General features: G+C 59.7%; 1 protein-coding gene across 6 annotated transcripts; it reads right to left on the bottom strand.

Moving 5' to 3' along the window:
* Window positions 1-754: 754 nt before the first annotated feature.
* GGA1 (golgi associated, gamma adaptin ear containing, ARF binding protein 1) lies at window positions 755-19,836 on the bottom strand. Of its 6 annotated transcripts, none has more exons than XM_068969985.1 (17): window positions 19,506-19,836; window positions 15,600-15,684; window positions 14,255-14,336; window positions 13,257-13,388; window positions 12,134-12,257; window positions 11,618-11,718; window positions 10,695-10,775; window positions 9,479-9,619; window positions 9,317-9,398; window positions 8,159-8,266; window positions 7,362-7,514; window positions 4,564-4,622; window positions 3,957-4,123; window positions 3,313-3,506; window positions 2,108-2,277; window positions 1,755-1,865; window positions 755-1,658 (listed from the first exon to the last, which is right to left on the bottom strand). In XM_068969985.1, the coding sequence occupies exons 1-17, from the start codon at window positions 19,546-19,548 to the stop codon at window positions 1,548-1,550; spliced, it is 1,944 nt and encodes a 647-aa protein (XP_068826086.1). In that variant the 5' UTR covers window positions 19,549-19,836; the 3' UTR covers window positions 755-1,547. The 6 variants fall into 6 exon arrangements, with proteins under 6 accessions (XP_068826086.1, XP_068826087.1, XP_068826088.1 ...); XM_068969986.1 differs by having other exon boundaries at window positions 13,257-13,355; window positions 14,261-14,336; XM_068969987.1 differs by having other exon boundaries at window positions 3,313-3,502; window positions 3,965-4,123; window positions 13,257-13,355; window positions 14,261-14,336.
* Between the last annotated feature and the right edge of the window lie 1,227 nt (window positions 19,837-21,063).

The following is a 21,063-nucleotide window of genomic DNA, read 5'->3' as shown; positions in this document are numbered from 1 at the left end:
AGAGAAGTGGCGGGCAGGCTTCCCCAGATGCCTGTGAGCAGAGGGCAGAGGGCACACAGAGCCGGCTCCCTGCCACAGGCAGGCCTGCAGGGGGATGCCTTTCAATGGCTCTGCTGCATGTTGGTTGGCTCCCTCAGCTGCCAGTCTCTAAGCCACGCCCCAGGCCGGGACCCCAGCCTCCCAGTGAAGAGAAACACCCGGAAAACCCAGGGGGAGTGTGCTGTCCCCGGGAATGGCAGGGGGCCCCTTGCAGAAAGAGGCTGCGGTTGGTGGCGCCTGCGCCCTGGGAGCTGCCTCTGGAGAGAGGGAGAAGCTGAGGCAGGGGCCTCGGGCAGCGCTGCACTGCAGCTGTGCTTTCAGGGCTGAGCGCAGCAAAAGGAAGTCGTGAGTGGCCAGGGGCCTCCCCTTCAGTGTCTGCAGCAGCTGGGGCTCCTGGCAGGCCCAAGCAGCCACTCGCTTCCAGCTGGGATGGCTCTGGGCCCCCCACAGCCCTGTGGGTCCTCTCTGGTGACTCAGCAGTGGCCACAGGCCCCCGAGCAGGGCCTCTTCCGGTGCCGGGATCTGAGGCGAGGAGGGGAACCGTGGCCTGATTTCCCAGGAGAGGCAGAGGAGTCTGCGGGGCAGCCCCTGGGGACCTCGCACGCCTGGATCCTTCCTGACTCCCTCTCTCAGAAGGGCCACAAGAGCAGCTGGTCCAGGAAAAAGGACGTTTTATTTCCATAAATACTCCTGCTCTCACTCACGCACCGACCCCACTTCTGCCCATGGATAGATGGGTGAACAAAGCCCAATGAATGAAAGAGACACGCAAGAATTCCAGTGTAGGACCTCCCTTGGCCAGGAGCCCAGGAGCCCTCAGCTGGGGCCACCGCCTGGGGCATTACCTTTGGGCCGGCAGTCACATGACCCCCATAGTCCCCCCCACCCAGAGGCCTGACAGCAAAGGGGCCAGGCAGCTAGAGTGAGATCCCCAGGAGGAGTGGGGGACAGGACACTGGCCCCCTGAGACCACAGGGCCACTCAGAGAGAAAAGCTAAGAGAATCAAACCACAAACCCGAGAGTGCAAAGGGCTGGGGGTGCGGGCGTCACCCCCACAGTCACCCGGTTCCTATGGAGGAGGCCTGAGCTGGTTCCGGCTCCAGCATGGCCCCGAGTTATGGCTGGGCCTTCCCATAAGGCATAAGAGACAGGCAGGGAGGACCCCTCCCCAGGCTGGGGTCTGGAGTAGGCCTCAGGCCCCGGCCCTTGCCCGACAGCCATGCTTCTCCCCTACGACCGCAAGTCCTTCCGGGGCCGTGTGGGCCCTCCCTGCTCCAGGCTCCCACCTGTGATGACAGTCCCCACCAGTGCAAACCCAGGCCCAGCCTCCTGCTGGGTTTGGCTCCGCAGGGGAGGGGGCAAGGATGGCGGGGGCTACAGGGGTGAGGGGAGAAGCACCAGACCCAGGGGAATATGGCCGTGGGAACACACCCAGGCCGCCATGGCCTCCACCTAGGCTTGGCAGCAGCCAGTGCCATGGCCCCTCCTCTCCCCAGCCTTCTCAGTCCTAGAGGCTCCCCCAGGTCTCTGGTGGGGGGAACTGGTCCACATCCCCCATCTCGTTGTAGGTCTGGTCACCCATGGTGAAGAGGAGCTTGTAGCGGAGGCGAACCTTCTCCTAAAGCAGAGATGGTGAAGGCAGAGGGTCAGAGCGGGAGAAGAGGCTGCTCCCACCCCACGGCCACGCCCTGTCACAGCCGGGCCCCTCACTCACCTTCTGGGGGTTGGCAAGGAGCAGGACCTGTGTGATGGCTGAGGGGTGGACGATGGGGTTAAATGCTGGCAGCTCCGTGCCTGAGGGTGGCTGAAGCTTCACCTTCATGACCTGTGGAAGGTCAGAGGGCAGATTGGAGACAGCCAGCCCTGGCTTCTTGTCCCCAGTCCCTCAGGAACAAAGCCAGCCTCCTGTCCGCTCCACCCTGAGGGCCCCAGGACCCTGCCTTTGGGTTCCCTTCTACCCCCTGACTCCCTGAGAGAAACAGAGGCCCTACCCCCTGCCCCAGAGAGCTGACTCCACATCCAGCCCCAAATCACCCTGCTTTGAGGAGAGAGGCACACCCACGTCACCTTGGGGACAGCTGACTGGAAAACGATGTTGCGAATGGGCTGGGGGGCGGTGCTCAGCATGGAAACCACCACCACCAGCACGTCGGAGCGCGCAGGCAGCGGGTCTCGCGCAAAGTGGAAGAGGACCCGGAAGCCATGCTGGTCATACACGGTCACCGGCAAGATGCTGCCTGGCAGAGGAGACGGGAAGAGGTTGATGGGGGCAGGGGGCGGAGGCGGGGTGCCAAGCCTGAGCCCAAGCACATCCGATCAGCCCCTCACACCCGGCTGACCCCAGGTGCTCACTGCTCTGCTGAGAAAGAATGAAAAGACCCAGACCCAGCGTGCTGCCTTGACCCTGGGCAGCAGTGCAGTCAGGGGTATAGTCTGAGGCCAAGATGGGCAGGTGGACTTCCAGCGTGATGGTGGAGGCAGGACGCCCACCCTGGAAGTGAGTCCTAGTCGGGCTCACGCAGTGCCGTGTGGCCGCTCCTGGCATGCTGGAGTAGAAGGGCTGTGCAGGAGCTGTGGGCACGCTCTCGTTGTGTGACCCAGGTACAGTCACTCTGTTTCTCTGAGTGCAGGGTCCGCCAGGCCAAGACAGTGGCACCACTAACCAGCTCCCAAGGACTGCCCTTGTCATCGAGATGGACAGCGCTGAGAAGCCTGGCCAGCCTTCCTGTCTGGGTCATAGTCTGGTGCTGTAAGAGGCCCCTCTTTTGCTTCTGGGCAGAAGCACAGGCTCGGACCTGGGTCTTTATCCCTATGGTCTTGGGGAGACCCCCCCGAGACCTCCCTGTGTCCTGGCCCTGCCCTTCCCGGGGAGCGATGCAGGGGCCACCCATGAGAAGTCCCCTGGAGCCACCCTGGAGTTTATTTATTCTTTTGGCCATGCTGCATGGCTGGTGGGGTCTTAGATCAAACCTGGGCCCTTGGTAGTCAAAGTGCCAAGCCCTAACCACTGGACTGCCAAGGAATTCCCCATCCTAGAGTTTTGAATGCAGTTCTGTGACACTCCAGGACCAGTGAGGAAACTGACTCCTAGGAAGGGGAAGCGTCTTACCCAGAGTCCCCCACCGAGTTGGGCAGGGCTGGAAGGGGAGCCCATCTTCCCACCTGCTGCCCCCGATCTAGCTCCCAACAGCACAAGGTAGCGGGAGGAGGGATGCGCAGGCAGGGAGCTGCCCCAGCCGGGCAGGCCGCTGCTGTGCCGCTGCCCTACTCACTGGGTTTGATGGACTCCAGAGGCACAGTGATGTTGGCCAGCGAGAGCTCGGTGGGCGTGGGCTGCTGCGGAGGCCCGGGGGGCTCAGGGGACACGGTGTGGAGCAGGCCGGTGGCACTGGAGCTGGGCAAGCTGCAGCTGCTTTTATTCTGCAGGTCCCGGAGTGTGAGCCGGGGGGCTGGCTGCTGCTTCTCCCTTATTGGGGGGATGGTGCATTGAGAGGTGAATCTTCAGGGCCCAGAAGATGAGGGGCACAGGAGTGGCTGGGGTCCTCGCGGTCCCTGATGGCTGGCTCAGACACCTCACCTCTCTGGCCTTGGCCTCCTCGCCTTGGAGCAGGCACCTCGTGCTCCCCCACCCATTTGGGTTCAGCGCCCTCCTTCCTGGCAGCTCTCTGGGTCTTTCTTAGGGGCCGGCAGGCCTGGGGGAGGGTGTGTGGGTGGGGCATGGACCCATCTCTCATACGCTCCGTGCCCTGCTGGACGGGCTCTGCGTCTGCCCTGGTCACTGCTGTGTCCCTCAAGCCCTGGGCAGCATTTGGCATGCGGTGGCGTTCTGGCCATGCCATTCACTGAGCAAACCAGCACCGGGCCTCTTTCTGCTGGGCCCGGGGCAGAGGAGGGTCTGGGCAGGGCGGACCCTCACCACCGCACTTGCTGGGACTCCGGGGGCAGCGACTGCTGCAGGAGGGTCTTCCCCAAGAGGTCGAGGTCATCCAGACCACTGCTCGCGGGCGGGGGTGTCTGCGCTGGGGGCCGACTGTCCACACTGGGGGCCGGAGTCAGGGCTGGGGCTTCCGTGCCATCAGATGACTGTCGGGTGTACAAAGGGTGCAGGGGGTGAGGCTGCGCTGAAAGGTGTCGGGCACCTGGCGCTGCCCTGGGGCCCCCTCCCCTCCTGGCAGGTGGTGTCTGGGGAAGCGGCAGCAGAGGTGCAGACGACATCCCCGCGGGCCTGAGCCCCTGACTCCAAGGCCACTGGTGGCCAAGTCTGATCTGGGGTTCCACTCGAGAAAACATCCCATTTCAAGGACCTCAGAGTCACAAGAAAGGAACGGGGAGCCCCCAGCTCAACCCAAGGCTGAGACCCCAGGGAAAAGTGCTGAAAGTGAGGAGAGGCCTGCCCACCGCCCTCCATCCAGGGATGGGTGCTCCCCACCCCCACCACCCCTGCCGTGGGCCCTCCTGCCCACCTCTCCCGTCCCTGCCTCCTCAGGCTGCCTGTCCCAGCTGCCCTGCCCCACCCCTCCTACCTGGAAGCTGTTCCACCCAGCACCATCCAAGCCAGAGAGGGGTGTGGGGTCGCTGAGGCCTACAAGGAAGTGAGACAGAGGTAAAGGAGCTGGGTTTGTGAGCAAAGGCAAGAGAGCTGGGGGGACTCTGTGTCAGGCCAGGGTTTCCTGGCTTCCACCCTTCCCCTGCGCCCCCTCTTCCAAGAGGCTCAGCTCAAAGGCGACAACCCTCCTCCCCATCTCAGCAGAGAGAAGCAGAAACTGAAGATCCCAAGGGCCTATTCCCTGGCCCAAACACGCGTCCTCTCTTGCTGCTCAGAGGCCAATTCAACCACTAAGGGCAGGGTTGAGGTCGCCATTGTTTGACAGTGGGCAGGTGGGAGCTGGCGCAGGGGGTGGGAGACACTATGTGAGGTCTGTTTTCTCACAGATCCAGGCGGCAGGAGTCAGCATCCTGTGCCCATCCAATGACTGACTCGACGGATACCCTCTGAGCATCAGAAGGGCGCTGGGCCCAGGCCTGACCTAGACTCTGAGCAACCCTGGGCTGGGCCGCAGGGGCCCTGAGCACAGCATGCGGATGATGGCCAGGGCAGACATAAAAGGCCTTGTCTGCCCTGACATGTGCCGAAAGGTTGGCTGACAGGGGCAGAGGGCAGTGGTCCCTCTGGAAGGGCCTGCTCATAGCCTGCTCGTCAGTAGAGGGGGGTAGGTCACCAGGCAGTCTGACCTCTGTCTTGTTTGTAGCAAAGTCTGAATAAGAGTGAGGCCTGGCATGCTGCAGTCCAAGGGCAGTCACAGAGTTGGACACAACCGGGCTGACGTGCTACCTGACGGGCAGAGGTGAGGGAGGCTGCAACTGCGGGGCCTCCCCGTCTGGGCACGCCTGAGACCAAGGCCCACAGTGGAGACTATCAGCTCCCACACCCGAGGCAGGCACTACAGACACGGGCCTCAATCCTCAGGCGCTCTTCAAAGGTGGGTGTGGGCTTCTCACGCCTCCCTTAGGGATGAGGAAGCAGGTGCTCAGAGGGGTTAAGCAACCTGCCCACGGTCACACCACTGGAAACCCCAGAGTCTGGACGTGAGCAGAGCAAGGCCCGAAGACTGGCGTTCAGACACAGCTCTGCCACTCAGCTGTGACCTCGGGCTGGTGACAACCTTCCTGCGCCTCCGGAGACAACAGCAGCATCTGCCTCTGAGGACTGCTGTCGCTAATGAATCGGACAATTCAGACGCAGAGGCGCCGGGTGCCCTCCCCGGCAGGCGGGAAGCCTGCGCTGCCCGCCCCACCCCCACCCCGCGCCCTTCCTGCCACAGAGAACCGCTCAGGAGGAGCCCCCTTTGTGGTCCCAGGCTTCCTCCACTGCCCCGAGCTGGGGGAGCTGGGCGGCCGCTGCCCTGCCACGTCGGGTTCTGGTTCCCACATTTTCTTCACTTTGAGCAGCAAGCAGAGGAAGCTGGAGGCTCAGGGCTCTGCTGAAGTGACGGGGGTGGTGGTGGGGGTGGACAGGAAGTGCGGAGCACACAGCCTTTCACAGGGAGGTGGCTTTGCCGCAGCCGCTGGCTGGGGGTGGGGTGGGGGCTGGGCTCACATGCCCGCTGCCAGGTCAGGTAGCTGCTGCCCAGCGCGGGCTCGGTTCTCTCGGAGTCTCCCCCGGCTCCAAAGGCAAAGGGGGCAGGTGGTGGGATTCCAATGCAGGCCTCAGGACACACTGTGGTCACAGCCTCCCAGGGAAGGAGTGCTGGCTGACCGGCCCGCAGAGGGGACCTCGACCTGGTCTGCTGTCGCCCTCATCCCCCTCCGCACTCCAAGTCCTCGCTTCCCTGTCCTGGCTGACGGCCGAGTCAGAGCAGCAGAGAGGCTCCCGGGGAGGCTTCAGAATCGGAGGGTCTTGCCCAAAGCCCGTGTGTAAACCAGGGGTGCTGGCCTCACTGTGTCCTGGGCTGAGGGGAGTGGGGCTAAGATAGCAGCATGGTGTGTCAGGGGTGCCCCCGCTGGGACCCCAGCCCTCCGTCGCTTCTTGGAGTCTGTCAGGAATGGGTTTCACCTCAGAACCTACTCGGGAGAACTCAGTCTGACTCGGCTTCCAAGTCACTTTCCTAACATATCCTCTGAGGCGCCTGTGACAGGGAAAGGTTTCCTGTGACAGAGCCCGACCACCTACCTCAATTTTGCCATAACTTCAGGGCCACCGTGAGGAGGTGGCTGCTGGGCTCTGGTGCTTTGACGCTCTCAGATGGGGTGGCTGCCCCTGGAAGCTGGGAACTCGAAAACTGTGTGCCCGGCTGCGTGCCCTGCTCTGCCCCAGGGTAAGCCCGTTTCCCCGCCAGGCTCAGGAGCCCCACCCCATCCCGTAGTGACTGCAGGCCTGGTCTGGGGCCAGCGGGAGTCGCAGAGTCAGCTTCCCTGGAGCTTCTGGTGCTCCGAGCCTAGAGCTCCCCTCCTCTTCCTCTCAGGGGCAAGGAGATTACTGATTTTTGCCTGGGTAGCTCCCCAATTCTAGGCTCTAACCTGCCGTAGCAAAGTCCCTTTGTTTTCCCTTAGGCCACCAGAGCCTAGGTGTGGCTGGCTTATCAGAGGTGGGGCCAGCCTCACCCTTGACAGTAGGACCTGGCAGGATCTCCTTGCTTTCTCTGGGCCTCAGCCTCCTCAGCTATGAAATGGGCCTGATGCCCATCCCCCATCCTCCAGAGGACTCACAGGAGGAGGAGGAACAGGCTGACCTGACCACACTCTGAAAGCTGCCTTATGTGCCAGGGGTGTTACCCCCCACCTGCAGCTGAGCCTCCAGGCCCAGCCCCAGCCCCTTCCTCACCCAGAGACATGAGCTCATCATCAAGCAGGGAAACCGAGGTGCTGGGCTGCTCCGGGCTGGCCTGGTCGCCAGGGCGGGTGGGCACAGCTGGGTAGGTGGTGCCTGTCGGAGGGAGATCCAGGCCTGAGAGGTCCAAAAGGGCCGAGGTGCTCCCTGGGGTGGGAAAGGAGAGTCAGGCCAGCCCTGGGTGGAGAACACGCAGAGTCCCTGGGGTTGGGGAGCAGCAAGCTCCCCACCTGGCCACATCACCCTTGCCTGGGATCTGCTTGCCAGGCCCCTTCTTTGGCACGTGGTGTCCCTTCTGCACAGAACGTACTTCCTGCTTCCCTCGTGCTTGGCGGACTGCCTCTCGTCCTTTAAGGCCCCTCTTAGACTCCGCTCTTTCCGGGTAGTGTCCCCCAACCTCTCCCAACAGGGCCCATTCTAGTCTCCCCTGGCTGTCGCTTTACCCGGAGTGGAGCTGAGCTGTAATGTTTATGTGTCAAGCCCTCCCTGTGCACTTCTGATAATTAAACTAAGCCTTGGGATGTCATCCAGGCCCGTACAACAGGCGTCAGATTTGTCAAATGAAAGCGAGGCCCTCTTTCTCCAGCCTGTCCTTGCCAGACCCTCAGCCCCCTCCCCTCCACCCCGCATCCAGACTTCCTCCCCTGCAGCTGCAGGCTTGGCACAGACTCCTCCCCCAGCTCACCCAGGGGGGGGCTCCCCCATCTTAAGGGGCCACTGAGCTCTGGGACCAGTGCCCCACCCTGGATTCTGGCCGATGGGCCCTCCCAGTTCTCCCGCCACCTCCTCACCGGGGATGGAGGCGGCGGTGGCGTCGCCATTGACCTCCTCGCCCCGCACCAGCTGCTTGTACAGGTTGATGACCTGGGTAAGGTTGTCGTTGGCTTGCAGGATCTCCGCTGGAACAGGCAGGAGGGGAGGGGCTGGGCTGAAGGACTGTGGGGGCCTCTGGTGGGGAGGGGTGCCCCACATGCATCCCAGGCCTCGTGGGAGGGGCGGGGCTTGGGGGCAGCCCTTCCTGACTCCTTTGCCTCAGGCACTTCGTGGCCCTCATCCAGTTCCCTGGCTGCCCCTGCCAGCCCCTCAACACAGACGCGGGCCCTGGCCTCCAGGCCCACACACTGGCCCTGCTGTCTGGAGACCCTGGATCTCCACAGGGCTTCACTCTTCCCTGCTTTCCAGTCTTTACGCACGTCACCTCAGGGAGGCCCTCCCTCACCCCAGCCCCACACCCCAGGTCCTTCCCTGCACTCCTCCATGCCCCTTACTGCCGCCCAACAGACTGCCAGGCCCACAGCCCCAGTTCCTTGTCTCCTCTCAGGGGGAAGAGCTCCTGGGGGATTTGGCTCTATTTACTTTGGTCACTGCCATAGCCCCGGGCCTAGAACAGTGTCTGCACAAACCAGGTCCTCCGGGGCCAGGGCTGAGGGGGAGCTGAGGGGCGAGCCTCCTGGGTGCACCAGGAACTTGGCACGTGGGAGGCGCTCAAGGAACTCCACGAATGGAGGCTGAGATGGTACCCAGACCACTGCCGGGGAGGCGTGGCTCGTGTGGTGGCATAGAACAAGGATGAGACCCTTACGTGTGGCCACGGGGCCCAGCTCTGGAGGCGCTCAGGCCTGAGGGACTTGCTCGTGGTTTCAAGCTCACCCTTACCAGGAGGCAGCGTCTGGAGGGAGCGCCTCTGGTCCTCCCTGGCCCTGCCACCACTCTGCTCCCTGATCTGGACAGGCCACTTCCCTCCCTGAACCCCAGCTGTGAAAAAGGAACAATTCCCCCTCCTGTGCAGCTTACAGGCAGTAAATGAGATGTCTGCCAAGGAGGGGCTTGGCCCATAGTCTCTCAGGGTCAGCCTCTCAGCTTCACTTCTTCCTCAAAGTGGAGAAACCCAAGATCACTGCTGGAGAAGGGGGGGCCCCTAGTGGTAGCTCCTTCTAACTGCAGCTCACCTAAGGCCTCGTCATTGTCCTCCGTGTCACTGGCCAGTCGGAAAAGGGTGGGCCGCATGCGCTCACAGCGCTGGTACAATTCCTGGGGGCAGCAGGGCGAGCAGGTCAGGGCCGGCGGGGGCACTGGGGTGGGGGTGGGGAGCCAGGTGGGGGCGGGCGCACCTTCATGAGGTCCTCGCTGCTCCGGGCCGCCGCGCCGCCCTGGCTGTGGTTCATCACCATCTCAGTCAGCAGCTTCACGTTGTTGTTCACCTCCTCGATGGCGCTCGCCCGCTTCGAGATCTTCTCCATTCGCTTCTGGTCCTGGGGAGGCATTGGCAAACAGCCCCGGAGAGCCCGGGTCAGGCCCGGACCTGAGCCAGGATGCTGCCCCCCACCACCCTGGAGGGCACCCGCTGGGTGTGGGATCAGCCCCTGCGAAGAGCCCCTCGGACCCCAGACAGGGCACTCTGGTCCAAGCCAACCCTGTGTTCACTTTTCCTCTCCTCTCGCCAACACCCTAGACGCACAAGCTCAGCAGAATCTGCAGGGGTGGCCCAGGAATCTGTGAGTCCAGCACATTTGCCAGGTGATGCTGGAGGCCTGGGGCCTAGATCCACACCTGTGGCTCTCCACGACCCTCCCGCTCCTTGTGTCTGTCCCTTGAAAGCAGGTGCCTGTACTTGAGAGGGAAAGGGAACCTGAGTGGTCACCAACAGAGAAACTAGAGCCGGGACCCCGTGAGGTGTCTGTCAGTGTGTGGCAAGTGGCGGGGAGCTCACGGCCTTAAAAGGCTGCTGCAGAAGGGACCCTGCTATCCTGCACCTGCTCTGCTCACCCCGCACGTTACTCCCTTGTGGAATGAAAGGCGGGCTTGTGCTGTGCTGTCTGACACAGTCACCCTCCTTCAAAGGGGCTGCCCTGACTTTCTCTGGGTTGTCAGAGCACACAGCTTACCCTAAAATACCCCAGAACGTCTGCCTCTGTGTATCTGGACTGCATACTTTTAATGACTTACCCTTATCAATAAAAAAGATTTCAGCATGCCCCCCCAACACAGGTATACGTTCTTATGAGATACACGTATATTCTTCCTTCTCTGTATACATACTCTATCTTCAGTACAGTAAGAGCTAATTTCCTTCTAACTTTTATAGAAGAGGTAGTCAGTCTCACAGAAGCCAGCGCAGGTCAGCTCAGCTGCTGGGAAATGCTTCCTTCTGCGCTTACTGACCCTGGCTCTGCCCACAGGGTCCCCTGACTCGGTCAGCCCTTTCTGTGCTGTCACAGCCCTTTAGCTGGGCCACCGCAGAGTTCCACACATACACACAGCTCCCCTCGGTGGCCCAGCTCAACATCCCCTCCTGCCACCTCCTTGAGCCCTGGGCTCAGCTATCACCTCCTGCACCATCTCCTTGATGAGTTTGTTGGCTGCTCGGAGGTCCTCGGGGTGGGAGCTCTTCAGCAGGCGGGCCAGCATCTGTGGGGACAGAGGGACACGCTGGGACGGCACTCTCTGGGCCTGGGGTCCTGTGCTGGCTCCTTTTCCTGGAGGCGGGACATGAATAAGTCACTAAGCTCTCCATGGGGTGGCAAGGATCTACTCAGAGTGGGGATGTCCCTGGCTGTCCAGGGATTAAGACTCCACTCTTCTGCCGCATGGGGTGTGGGTTCGATCCCTGGTCAGGGAGCTAAGATGCCACATGCCGAGAGGCTGATGAAATAAAATAAATGAATCCTATTTTTTTTTTAAAGAATCTACTGACATCTTAATCTTATGTGGCAGCCATGAACAAGTGACACACTGCAAATAAGTGCTTTCCACAGAGCCCAGCAGAAACAGGTTCTCCACAAATGGTGTGAAAAATTACATTAATATTGCTAGAGAATTCTTCTGGAAAGAAGTACAGGAAACTCAACAGCAGTTATCCTCTGGGACTAGACTGGGTAGAGAAGACCTTTTTTTTATCTTACCTCTGGGCTGTTTTAAGTTCTTGCCCATGAGCACATGCTTCTTTAACAAAAAGCTAGCAAAATTACTGCTGAGAGAGTCACAGACATAAAAATAGGCAACTTGCTGATCAAGCTATGAAATACCCTCAGACCAACCCCCCGGCCACCAGGCTCAGGCCTGTGTGTACCAAGTGACGGCACCACGCTGGCAGCATCAGCACGTGTAAGGGCTTAACACCTGGTGCCTGCACTCGCCACGCAGCCGCGCTCAGTGTGAGCCTCCGATCCAGGGACAGCACCGCCAGGGGCTGGGATCCACTGACCCTCAAGGGGCCTGGGGTCCTCCTCTGGCCCTCCCTGAAGCTTCACCTTGGATTTCTCCTCATCTTCAAAGATCACATTCTTTGGCCGTGGTGGAGGAACAGGAAAGGTGGCATCATCTGGCAGCTTGGGGTCGGCCTTCACGATCCCTGCAGCAGAGGGTGGTGGGGAGACTGTCTCGGGGCTGGGGTGGGACGGGGTATGGGGGGCAGGCAAGGGTAGGAGGGAGCGTGGAGGACAGGCTTTCTCCAGCGCGCTGGTGCTGCCTTTCAGGGCTCAAGGCTTGCTCCTGAACCACCATGCCAAATAGCAGCTGACAGAGGGCGTAGTTAGGAGCCTCTATTTTGAGACCATTCCATGGGGGGCCACTCTCTGAAGGGAAGGCTGACTCAAACCCATGTTCCCTCCAGCCCATCTGGCCTCAGGCAGAGCCATAAAGACCACTGACTCTGCGGTCTTGAGCAGTTAAAGGGCACACCCATGATCTTGCTGCCAGGGCCCTGAAGCTGCCGGAGCCTCAGGGCAGAGCAGAGAGGGCGGTCACCCCCACCTCTGGGGCCTCACCCTGCTTCTTCAGCATCTGGTAGGCCTCTGCAATCTTCACCTCCTCGGGGAGGCCAACCGTCCAGCTGTAGAGAAGCTCCAGGATCTTGTTCTTCACCTTCTCTGATGTCCGAGAACCTAGGTACTTCAGGGATGGAGGGGAGAGGAGGCTTTGCATTGGCTGGCCTCACTCACTGCAGCCCCAACCCCAGCCCAAACCTGGCTGCCTCCCCAGGACTCCCTCTGAAACCTCAGCCTGCAGGACCCTCATGTCCCACCCGACCAGCCTGGCAGAGCTCCAGGCCCTGCCGCTCCCAAGCTGAGCCGGCCCTGGGCGTCCCAGTCTCCCACCTGTTCAGTAAGGTGACAGCAGCGGGACCACACTGGGGATGCAGAGCTGAAAGGCCCAGAGCCCAGCATCTACTCACAGTCGGCTCATGGAAGCCCTAACCTTGTGACCTCAGGAAGGAGGAGCCACCAGGCTCCTGGCTGACCAGGGAAGGAGCAGGCGTGAGACCATTTGGCCCCAGGCCCCATTCAGTTTCCCAGCAGTACACTCGGCTGAGGGAACTAGCTTTCACACTGATCTACTCCTGAGAACAGCTGCTGGGTCATTCAGCTGCTCGGGCCAAGGGATGGGCCTGAGTGAGGATGGGTGAAAGGGGTGGGCTCTCACCTACCCAACAAGGGGCTCCAAACCTGTTCGTGCCCTACGGGAGGACTCTGGGGCCTCAGATCCGAGGCCTCAGGAGGCCACCCTTGTAAGTGGGGACAGGGAGACCCTCCACTAGACACCTAGGTGGGGCACCAGGGCACCCCGCCCTGGTGCCCAGACCTGCCATGGCTAGGTCTGCAGGGAGAGAGCTCAGACCTGAGCAGCCCACATTGGGGAAGCTGTCTTTCATTGCAGTCATTCCTCCCTAAGTGCCGAGCTGCTCCAGAGTCAGCCAGCCACCGGGCAGCCTGGAACATTCTTCCTAGAAGCCCAGCTGTCCTGAATTCAGCTATGTGAAGACCCTCGAGAAAGGGTCTGTGTTTGTGCCAGGTCAGGAGGAGGGCAGTCACCCTCCTCTCTCGATCTGGGATCCTCACTGCTCAACCCCCCATGGCAGCACAGGTCTGAGCATATGGCAGAGACACCCACCTTGGGAGACACAACCTTGATGAGCTCGTTGAGGAAGCGGAACTTGCCCACCTCGTCGTGGAACCTTTTGCCGCAGCTCTTCATGCATGTTTCCAGCACCTGGGGGGGAAGGTGTGAGGTACGGGGGCCCCTGGGTGGGTCAGGGGAGGCAGCCTCTCTCCTACACCTCAGCCAGGGCCCAGAAATCCAGAGACCAGCCGTGAGAAGGGAGAAAATGATTTGAGAAAAAAAAGGGATTCTGAGGTTCAGAGACCCCTGAGATTGATCACCACCCCTGGAAGACAGGGCTGGGCCACTCTGAGAGCCTGGTGACACCCAACTCACATCACTAACTTAGTCCCTTCATGGTCTGGCCACATCTGAGTACCACTTGCAAATTATTTTCTTACTATTTTCCTTTGATGGTTTTTTAGAAACGTAAATAGGCACCATCAACCTCAGCCTTATCCTAAGCCATACATACGTGAAATCAGAGAACTAACATGTGAGAAGACGAAAAAAAACACCAAAACCCTAACATGTTAAAACAAACACCAAACTATTAACAGGGTGCCTGGTGTTGCCGTGTCTGGAGGCCATTGACAGGCTGGCCTTGTCGGGCCCCACAATGCATCCAGGAGCTCTATAAACACGAAGATTCCTGGATGCACACACTGCAGGTGTGCTGGTCAGCAGGTCTGGAGTGGGGCCCTGAGTCAGCCTCCAGAAGATCTGAGGGACAGCTGGAGCTGGGAATCCCCAGACCAGATGACCGAGGGCTTCCTTCCTGCAAGAGGCCTACCTGTGCAGGGTCTGGGATGGGAGCCCAGCCAGCTGGTTCACTGGTTGCCATGGGGTGCTCAAAGGCTGGCACACACCCTTATTCTAGGCCATCTTGGCACAATTCCCTTGGGCTCTAAAGAGGAGGCTGACGGGACCCAAAAAACCTGTCTCCCCCCCCACCCCACCCCTGGTGCCATCCACATGGTCAGGGGACAGATGGCACTGTTTCTCCTTCTCCTCACCGTCAGGGCCTGGACTGCCTCCCACTCCTGCGGGGACTGGATCTTGTGGGCCAACAGCCGGGTGGCAAGTGGAGGCCTGGGGGAGAGGAAGAGCAAAGAGCCAGACTAGTCACAGAGCCCCAGGCACCGTGAGAGTGCCGCCACTCTTCCCCCCAGACCTGAAGTCTGCAGAGGCTCCTGCAGGGCACGTGCAAAGGCCCAGCTCCCTCTTCGGACTGACTGGGGCCAGAGACTCTGGCACAACAGGGCAGGTCCTGGCAGGGCGCACAGGGCGGCAGCCTCTGAAAGGCAAGAGCTCAGCTCCTTGGCTGGCTGTACTGAGAACTATGACTCGCGTACCCTTGGGTGGCTATAGAGACAAGTACCGAAACGGGCCCAGCCAGGGCGCAGAACGCGGCAATGTGCCCAGAACATTCTGCTGGGAGAATGGTGACATCACCTACCAGATCCTAACACAGACATGCCCACGGTCTACAGGGGCCCAGCCAGGGAGCAGAACGCGACAATGTGCCCAGAACATTCTGCTGAGAGAATGGTGACATTACCTACCAGATCCTAACTGTCACCAGTGACAGCAACAGCTAACACATGCTGAGTGCTTCATGTGCAAGGCGACTCACCTCCATTTTCCTGCCTAAGCTCCTAAGAGCCCCCTGAGGCAGGCAGCACTATCACGCCCACTTTACAGTTGCAGAGATGGAGAGTCAGAGGCATCCAGTACTCGCCCAGGCCACCCCCTAACTGAAGGGATGGGATCGGGCCCGAGCAGCTGGTCTGGGGACCACGCACGTCATGGTCCACACGGCATCCTGAGCGGAGCGCCTGCACTTATGAGGGGTGCAGCGGAGGTGAAGCATGCTGGGCTGCGCTCCTCGAACTTCAGCACCACCTGGGAGCCCACTAACAACGTCCCCCTCAAGCTCCCTGCCGAGTGGTCTAGTCCAAGCCTGGACGCACCACCAATGGACAATTTTGACAAGTACACCGTGTGGGTTTCATGCAGGCAGTTCAGGCTCTGCCTTGAGCAGAGGGTACCCCAACTGGGGAGCATGCAGTTCTCTGGCAGGTCCTCCCCAAACAAGCCTGGGCACGAGTCAGGGAGCCTTGAGCCTCATCAGGTCTGTGAGATCTTAGGGCAACTGCTGAGTTCCCTGAGCCTCAGTTTCTTCACCTGTAAAATGGGTCCAGTAAGGCCTACCTCAGAGGGTGGTAGAGAGTGCCTGCTGCTCATTAAGAATGCAAACTGGGTCTCAACCCACCCTCGTCTCTGCCCAAGGCCAGGTCTGGAGGGTGCATGGCAGGTGCTGAGCACATGACAAAGGACAGGGAAGTCACCTACCCCTCAAAGTCCTCGTTGAGCTGCTCACAGAAGCCGTTGATGCTGGCCCAGTTCAGCTCCTTGTTCAGGGGGTTTGTGGCTCTGTCTGGAGGAGAACAGAGGGCTAGTGCAACCTGGCAAAAGGATACCCCTGCCTCTTTCAGTTCCTGCCCTGGGGTACCTCTGAGCACACGGAAAGGCCTATCCTTGACTCCCTACCCCAATGGCCCTAAGCACCCAGCACTGATGTCCAGCAGGTCACAGCACAGAGGACCTGCTGGCCTCTGGCATCCCCTCGCAGCTTCTCTGCAAAGGGCCCCACGTCGAGGGAGAGTGCTCAGGGCCTGTTCCCTTACTGTCACTTCTGCTGTAAGCCTCTCCGCCTATCCAACCACACCTCCTCTGATTCTGCTCCTAAAATGTCCCCGTAATTCTCACGGAATTCACTCTCAGAGGAGATCTAGAGGTATGGGAAAAACAGCCACGGTTCCAAACACAAGGAGCTTCGCAGCTGGGAAGTGGGCCAAGGGCAGCTAGGTTCTTAGTACAAGGTGACAGAGGGAGGCAAAAGGGTCATGGGAACTGGGAACCAGGGGAAGGGACTCAGGGGAGGCTGCCCAGAAGGGGCAGCACAAGAGGGAGTACCAGGCTGGGGATAACACGGCTTGGAACAGCTCAAGGGCTGCATGTGAGAAGAGCTGTGGATAACACCGCAGGGCAAGGCATGGAGGGGCGTGATGAGGAGCACAGCTCAGGTATGCCTCCTCCTTATCCAAGGTCATGCCTGCCCGGGGGCAGCAGTGCCGGGGCAGCGTGCGCCTGTGTCCCCCTAGACCTGACCCTCGCTGCGGGCCCAAGTCTGCTACTGCGTCGTGTCCCATCGGTCTCCCCCAGTAAACGAGTGAATGGACATGGGCTCGGCGGCAGGCTGGCAGGGAGAGGTTCCGGGGGAATTCACATCCAGAGTGGGTAGTGGCTAGGAAAGGGCCAACAGGAAGGGGTGGTAAACAAGGCCAGACAGAACTGCCTGACCGCCCCCCGCCAGTGTCGGTCAAACAACAATTAAAGATAAACAAGATCCTACTGTAGAGCACAGGAAAGGACATTCAATATCCTGGGATAAACCATAATGAAAAGGAATAGAAAAAAGAATGTATGTATGTGTAGAACTGAGTCACTGTGCCGGACAGCAGAAATGATCACAACACTGTAAATCAGCTATCCTTCAACAAAAGGAAAACACACACACACACAAACTGGTAAGTCAGTCAAATTTCCCGAACCTCCATTTCCCCATTTGTAAAGTTGCGGCAAAATAAGGAATGATTTGGGATGACAACATACTCTACCCAGGGGGAGCGGTGGGGGCAGCCAGAGCTGGATCTCTGTCACTTCCCAGCCTGTCCCGGTCAGTTCCACCCCAGCCTGAGGACTGAGCGGGGGCTGTGGAGGGAACAGCCCAGGAGGTGGGACACAGGAGCTGTGGCCAGGGGCAGGTTGGGGACTCGGCGTGTGGTGCCTGCCTATTTGGGGTCCTGTGCTGTGGCGGGAGGCCTGGTGCCCTAGGGTCTCAGAGCCTGGCAACCAATCATTCAATTCATATTTATTCAATAAATATTTTGAGTGTGGGGCTGTGGCAGTGAACAAAACCCCCATCCTCCTGGAACTCAACGGCTCAGCATAGGAAACACTGACTGCTCAGACAAGCCACCACACAGGGTGCTGTACACTGCTGCAGAGTGCTGTTAAGAAAAACAGAGCATTAAAAAAAAGGAAAAGAAACTCAGAGCAGAGAGACAGTATAGACAGCATGTGTGTTTGTGGGGGTTGCTGCTCTCTGGGATGGCCCTCAGAGGTCCAGCTGAGCGGAGACCTGAATGAAGCATTTTCCCTGTGCACACGTCTCTGTTCTTGGAGCCCTGCAGAGCCCTGCAGTCCCTGGGAGAAACGAAGCCCCTGCTGACCACTCAGGAATGCCAGAAATAGCTGCCCTCCCCCCACCCCCCCAGCCATCAACTCTGCCTCCCAGTCCTGCAACACGGACAGAGCCTGGGTAACATCAGTCTGCAGTTAGAAAGATAGCATGGGGCTGGATATTGCCTACTCAGTGACACCCAGCTGGGGGAACCTAAAACAGGAAGTCTCTTAAAGTGTCAAGAGACACGTGAGTCTGAGTGAGTTCCAGAGTCTGCTCCTAAGTCAGAAGCCAGGGAGGATGAAGCAGTGGCATCACAGGACATCTTCTCTGTATCTGGTTCAGAGCAAGGGCCTCTGGGTCCAAGGAGATCTGACCAACCTGTCTGGGCCTGGCCCTCAATTCCCAGCCCTCTTAGCTCTACCTGGGGGGAGCACTTCCCCCAGCAGGCCTCAGCGCAGAACACCCAGGGAAGGAGGTGTTTCACAACAGGGCGTGACTCCACTTTGTCACTTTACAGTGGTGACAATGTCATATTTTACCCAACAAAAGCTACTCTTCACCCCCAATCACTGCAAGGAAAGAGCTTACAATTTTGCGAGGGTACCAACAGGAACAAAAAGAGAAAACGCCCTCAGCTCCAATCAGAGTTCAGCCTCCTGCTGAGACGAAACTCCCTGGCCTCTCAGAGAACGTCCACTGTTGCTAACCCTGACACAATTCTGTATCACCCATGGCTCAAGGCCTGCCTCTGGTCAGATCTGTCAGTCAGGGCCCTGCCCATCCCCCACCCCCAAGTGACGGTGGAGACCTGGACACTTGTGGCATTCCAGAACCTACTCGATCGCCGCTGAGTGCTTCCTTTCCATGCCCTCCCCCTCCACTGGCCAGACTGACTGTGAAACATCCCTGGAGATGGTGCGGTTCTGAGACCAACCTCCAGATTCAACGCTCCACAAGACTGGCTTAAAAGGGGTTGTCCATAATCCCAAATCACCCTGGGTGGCTCCCTGGTGTGCCTGGGACCAAAGTGCTGAGCTGAGGGTGGACCCAGAGGCTTCCCTGCAGCCCTGGTGCAGACGTGAGTGGAAAGGAAGAGCCGTCATTAATCCAGGGAGAAGCAAGCCATGCTCTGAGAAGCCGAGTCCAGAGTGGGTTATGAGAGGCGAGGGTCTTCTGCAGTGTGAGACAGGGAGGTCAGATGGACCATGGTGGGGCCAGCACTCAGAAGCCGAAGAAGAGGGAAGCTGGGTCTGAGGTGACACAGGGAGGGATGCACGGGCCTTTGGAGGAAACTCGGTGAGAGGCAGAAAAAGAGTTTGTGGTGGGGGTGCAGAAATCTGAGGGTCTGGACTGAGGGTAGTGATACAGAACTTGAAATTACTTCTGGAGTTTGAGACGGGACCCTCCCAAGCCTGTGGAGTTCAGGGGTTTCTATGTGGCCAGAACTTGGGGGCGTTCCATGAGTTATTGGGTCCTGCCTTCCTGGGTGGGGAAACAGCCGAATATGAGTTGCAAGCTCAAGGAACAGACAGGAGGGAGTCCCATCAGGCACCGCCAGAAAGTGGAGGATTCGGGGCTTTAATGGGAACAGGGTCCCTCCCTCCTGGGTGTGTGGTGCAGCCCTCGGGGACGCTAGCCGAGCGTCCAGGGAATGACTTGGGTGTCCGCTCCGCGGATAACTCTGGGCCCGAGGAGGTTGTAGGCTGCGCTCTCCATCCCGGGCGTTCTGGGCGCCGAGCTGGGGGGCAGCTCACTCGGCCCCGGGGGTCGAGGCCCAGGAATCGGAAGGATGGGAGGCACTTGCTCCCACTGCGGGTCCATGCAGCTGGTGGGGGTTTCCCTCCTTCACCCCAGGGTCTGAGGTACGGGTTTTGGGACACCGCCCCTTACCGGGCCGGGGGCGGAGCGTGAGGAGGGGGCGCCCTGTACCCCGCCCCCGTCGGGAAGGGGACCGCCTAATGCCCCCGGTTCCGGTTCCGGTCCGGCCCGCGCCCCTCCCGGACACTCACTGATTCGCGCCTCCAGAGTCTCCGGCTCCATCGCGGGCTCCATCGGCCACAGGCCCCCAGCCTCGGCACCGCCCCCCGCCCCCCGCCGCTCTCGCGGGACCTCCTTGGCACCGCCCTCCGCCGATTAAAGGGGCAACGTCCGTCCCGACAAGCTGGAGCGGCGCGCAAGAGCATTCGGCACCATAGAGATGAAGACGGGCTTTCCTAGAGCGTCACCTGTTCTCCCAACCCCTCCAAGCGGCGTCAACGTCGCGAGAGCGACTCGCCTCCTGCCTTGTTCAGAGCGCTCGGGAACGAGAGAAAGCCGAGGTACTCGGGACTGAGGGCTGCACCATGGAAACCCTGCGGGACGCTCTAAATCGCTGTGCGTCACGGAGATGCCTATGACCGCTTCCGGAAGAACGTTCCGGGGCCATGTTTCTGAGGGGCTCTGAGGTCACTTCCGGATCCCTGAGCGGATATTCCGCTTAGCTGCAAAAGTGGGGAAGGGGTCCTTAAAAGGGCAATGGCAGCTTGGCCGCTGTGGAAATGACGTTTGAGTGCTTACAGTGTTCCAAGCACTGTTTTTAAGTACTGTTTAATGATTTGCTATTTCTGACAACGTGAAGCAGATAGTTTGTGTGAGATGACACAAGTGGCCGAGACTGAACCCTGTGCTATCTCCTGCATTCACTCTGCAGTCAGTTCATGCACTCTATTCGTCTTGCTCTGGGACAGGCGCTGAAACAGAAAGACAAGGCCAGATATTACACAACAAGATGGGGGAAGCCCAGGGATAACGGCGACACAGGAGGGACTCCCTACCCCAAACTGGGGCGGGGATAGGGGATTGGGGGGTGTCTTGTCAGGAGGTTTCCACAGAGAAGGTGATGTTTAGCTGAAAGACAGTCAGAATTCTCCCAGTAAACCTGGTGTGGAAAGGTACCCCGGGTGGGGGGAACCAAACATTTCAGGACTCACAGGATAGAAAGAGGATGATGAGGTCAAATAATTCAGAATAGTTTAATACGGCTCCGGAAGTTGTTGGCCTGGAAATAGGTTGGGGCAAGATCACGCAGGTCCTGCGTTTAGCTTTTTTTCTTGTAAACTATGCTGGGGGTGTCGTTAAAGAGTTTCAACGAGTGGTGATGACAAAGTCAGGCTTTTGTTTTAGAGAGATCCAGGCGCAACAGTGAGAGAAAGACAGTGACCGGTGCTGGACTGAAATCAAGGAGGGCGGAATGAATAGACTTCCTAGGCTCGGTGCCTTTTCCGCCGTTTCTCCATCACAGACCCTGTTCATCTGTTTTTTCCCACCCGCGGCCGGAGGGAGCCCGGTTTCCAGGGTCATCCGGGTCCGTCGCCCCCTGGCGGCCGGTCGGGGAACTGACCCATGGTATCCACTCAAGCCTCCCGGTCTTCGGAGGGTTAAAGCGGAGACCGAAACGGAATCTGGCGATTCCGGTTCTGCTTGGCCGTCGCCCTGGCAAGCGACCTCGATTCACCTTGCCGAACCACGGTGACCTCATCAGGGAGTTGCGAGGCATGTGATGGGTCAGTTTTTCCCCTAAACTCAACC

This window comes from Capricornis sumatraensis, chromosome 4 (assembly GCF_032405125.1).
Source record: "Capricornis sumatraensis isolate serow.1 chromosome 4, serow.2, whole genome shotgun sequence".
Taxonomy (NCBI): domain Eukaryota; kingdom Metazoa; phylum Chordata; class Mammalia; order Artiodactyla; family Bovidae; genus Capricornis; species Capricornis sumatraensis.
This window is presented reverse-complemented; position numbering and strand designations above follow the sequence as displayed.

Bases quoted from the DNA above. Each gene is read 5' to 3' on its own strand.
- GGA1 (XM_068969985.1), bottom strand. From the start codon at position 19,548: ATGGAGCCCGCGATGGAGCCGGAGACTCTGGAGGCGCGAATCA. The intron at 11,719-12,133 runs GTGAGGCCCCAG...CCTCTGCTGCAG, and splicing joins CCAGATGCTGAAGAAGCAGG to GGATCGTGAAGGCCGACCCC. The intron at 1,659-1,754 runs GTGAGTGAGGGG...TCTCTGCTTTAG, and splicing joins TCCTTGCCAACCCCCAGAAG to GAGAAGGTTCGCCTCCGCTA.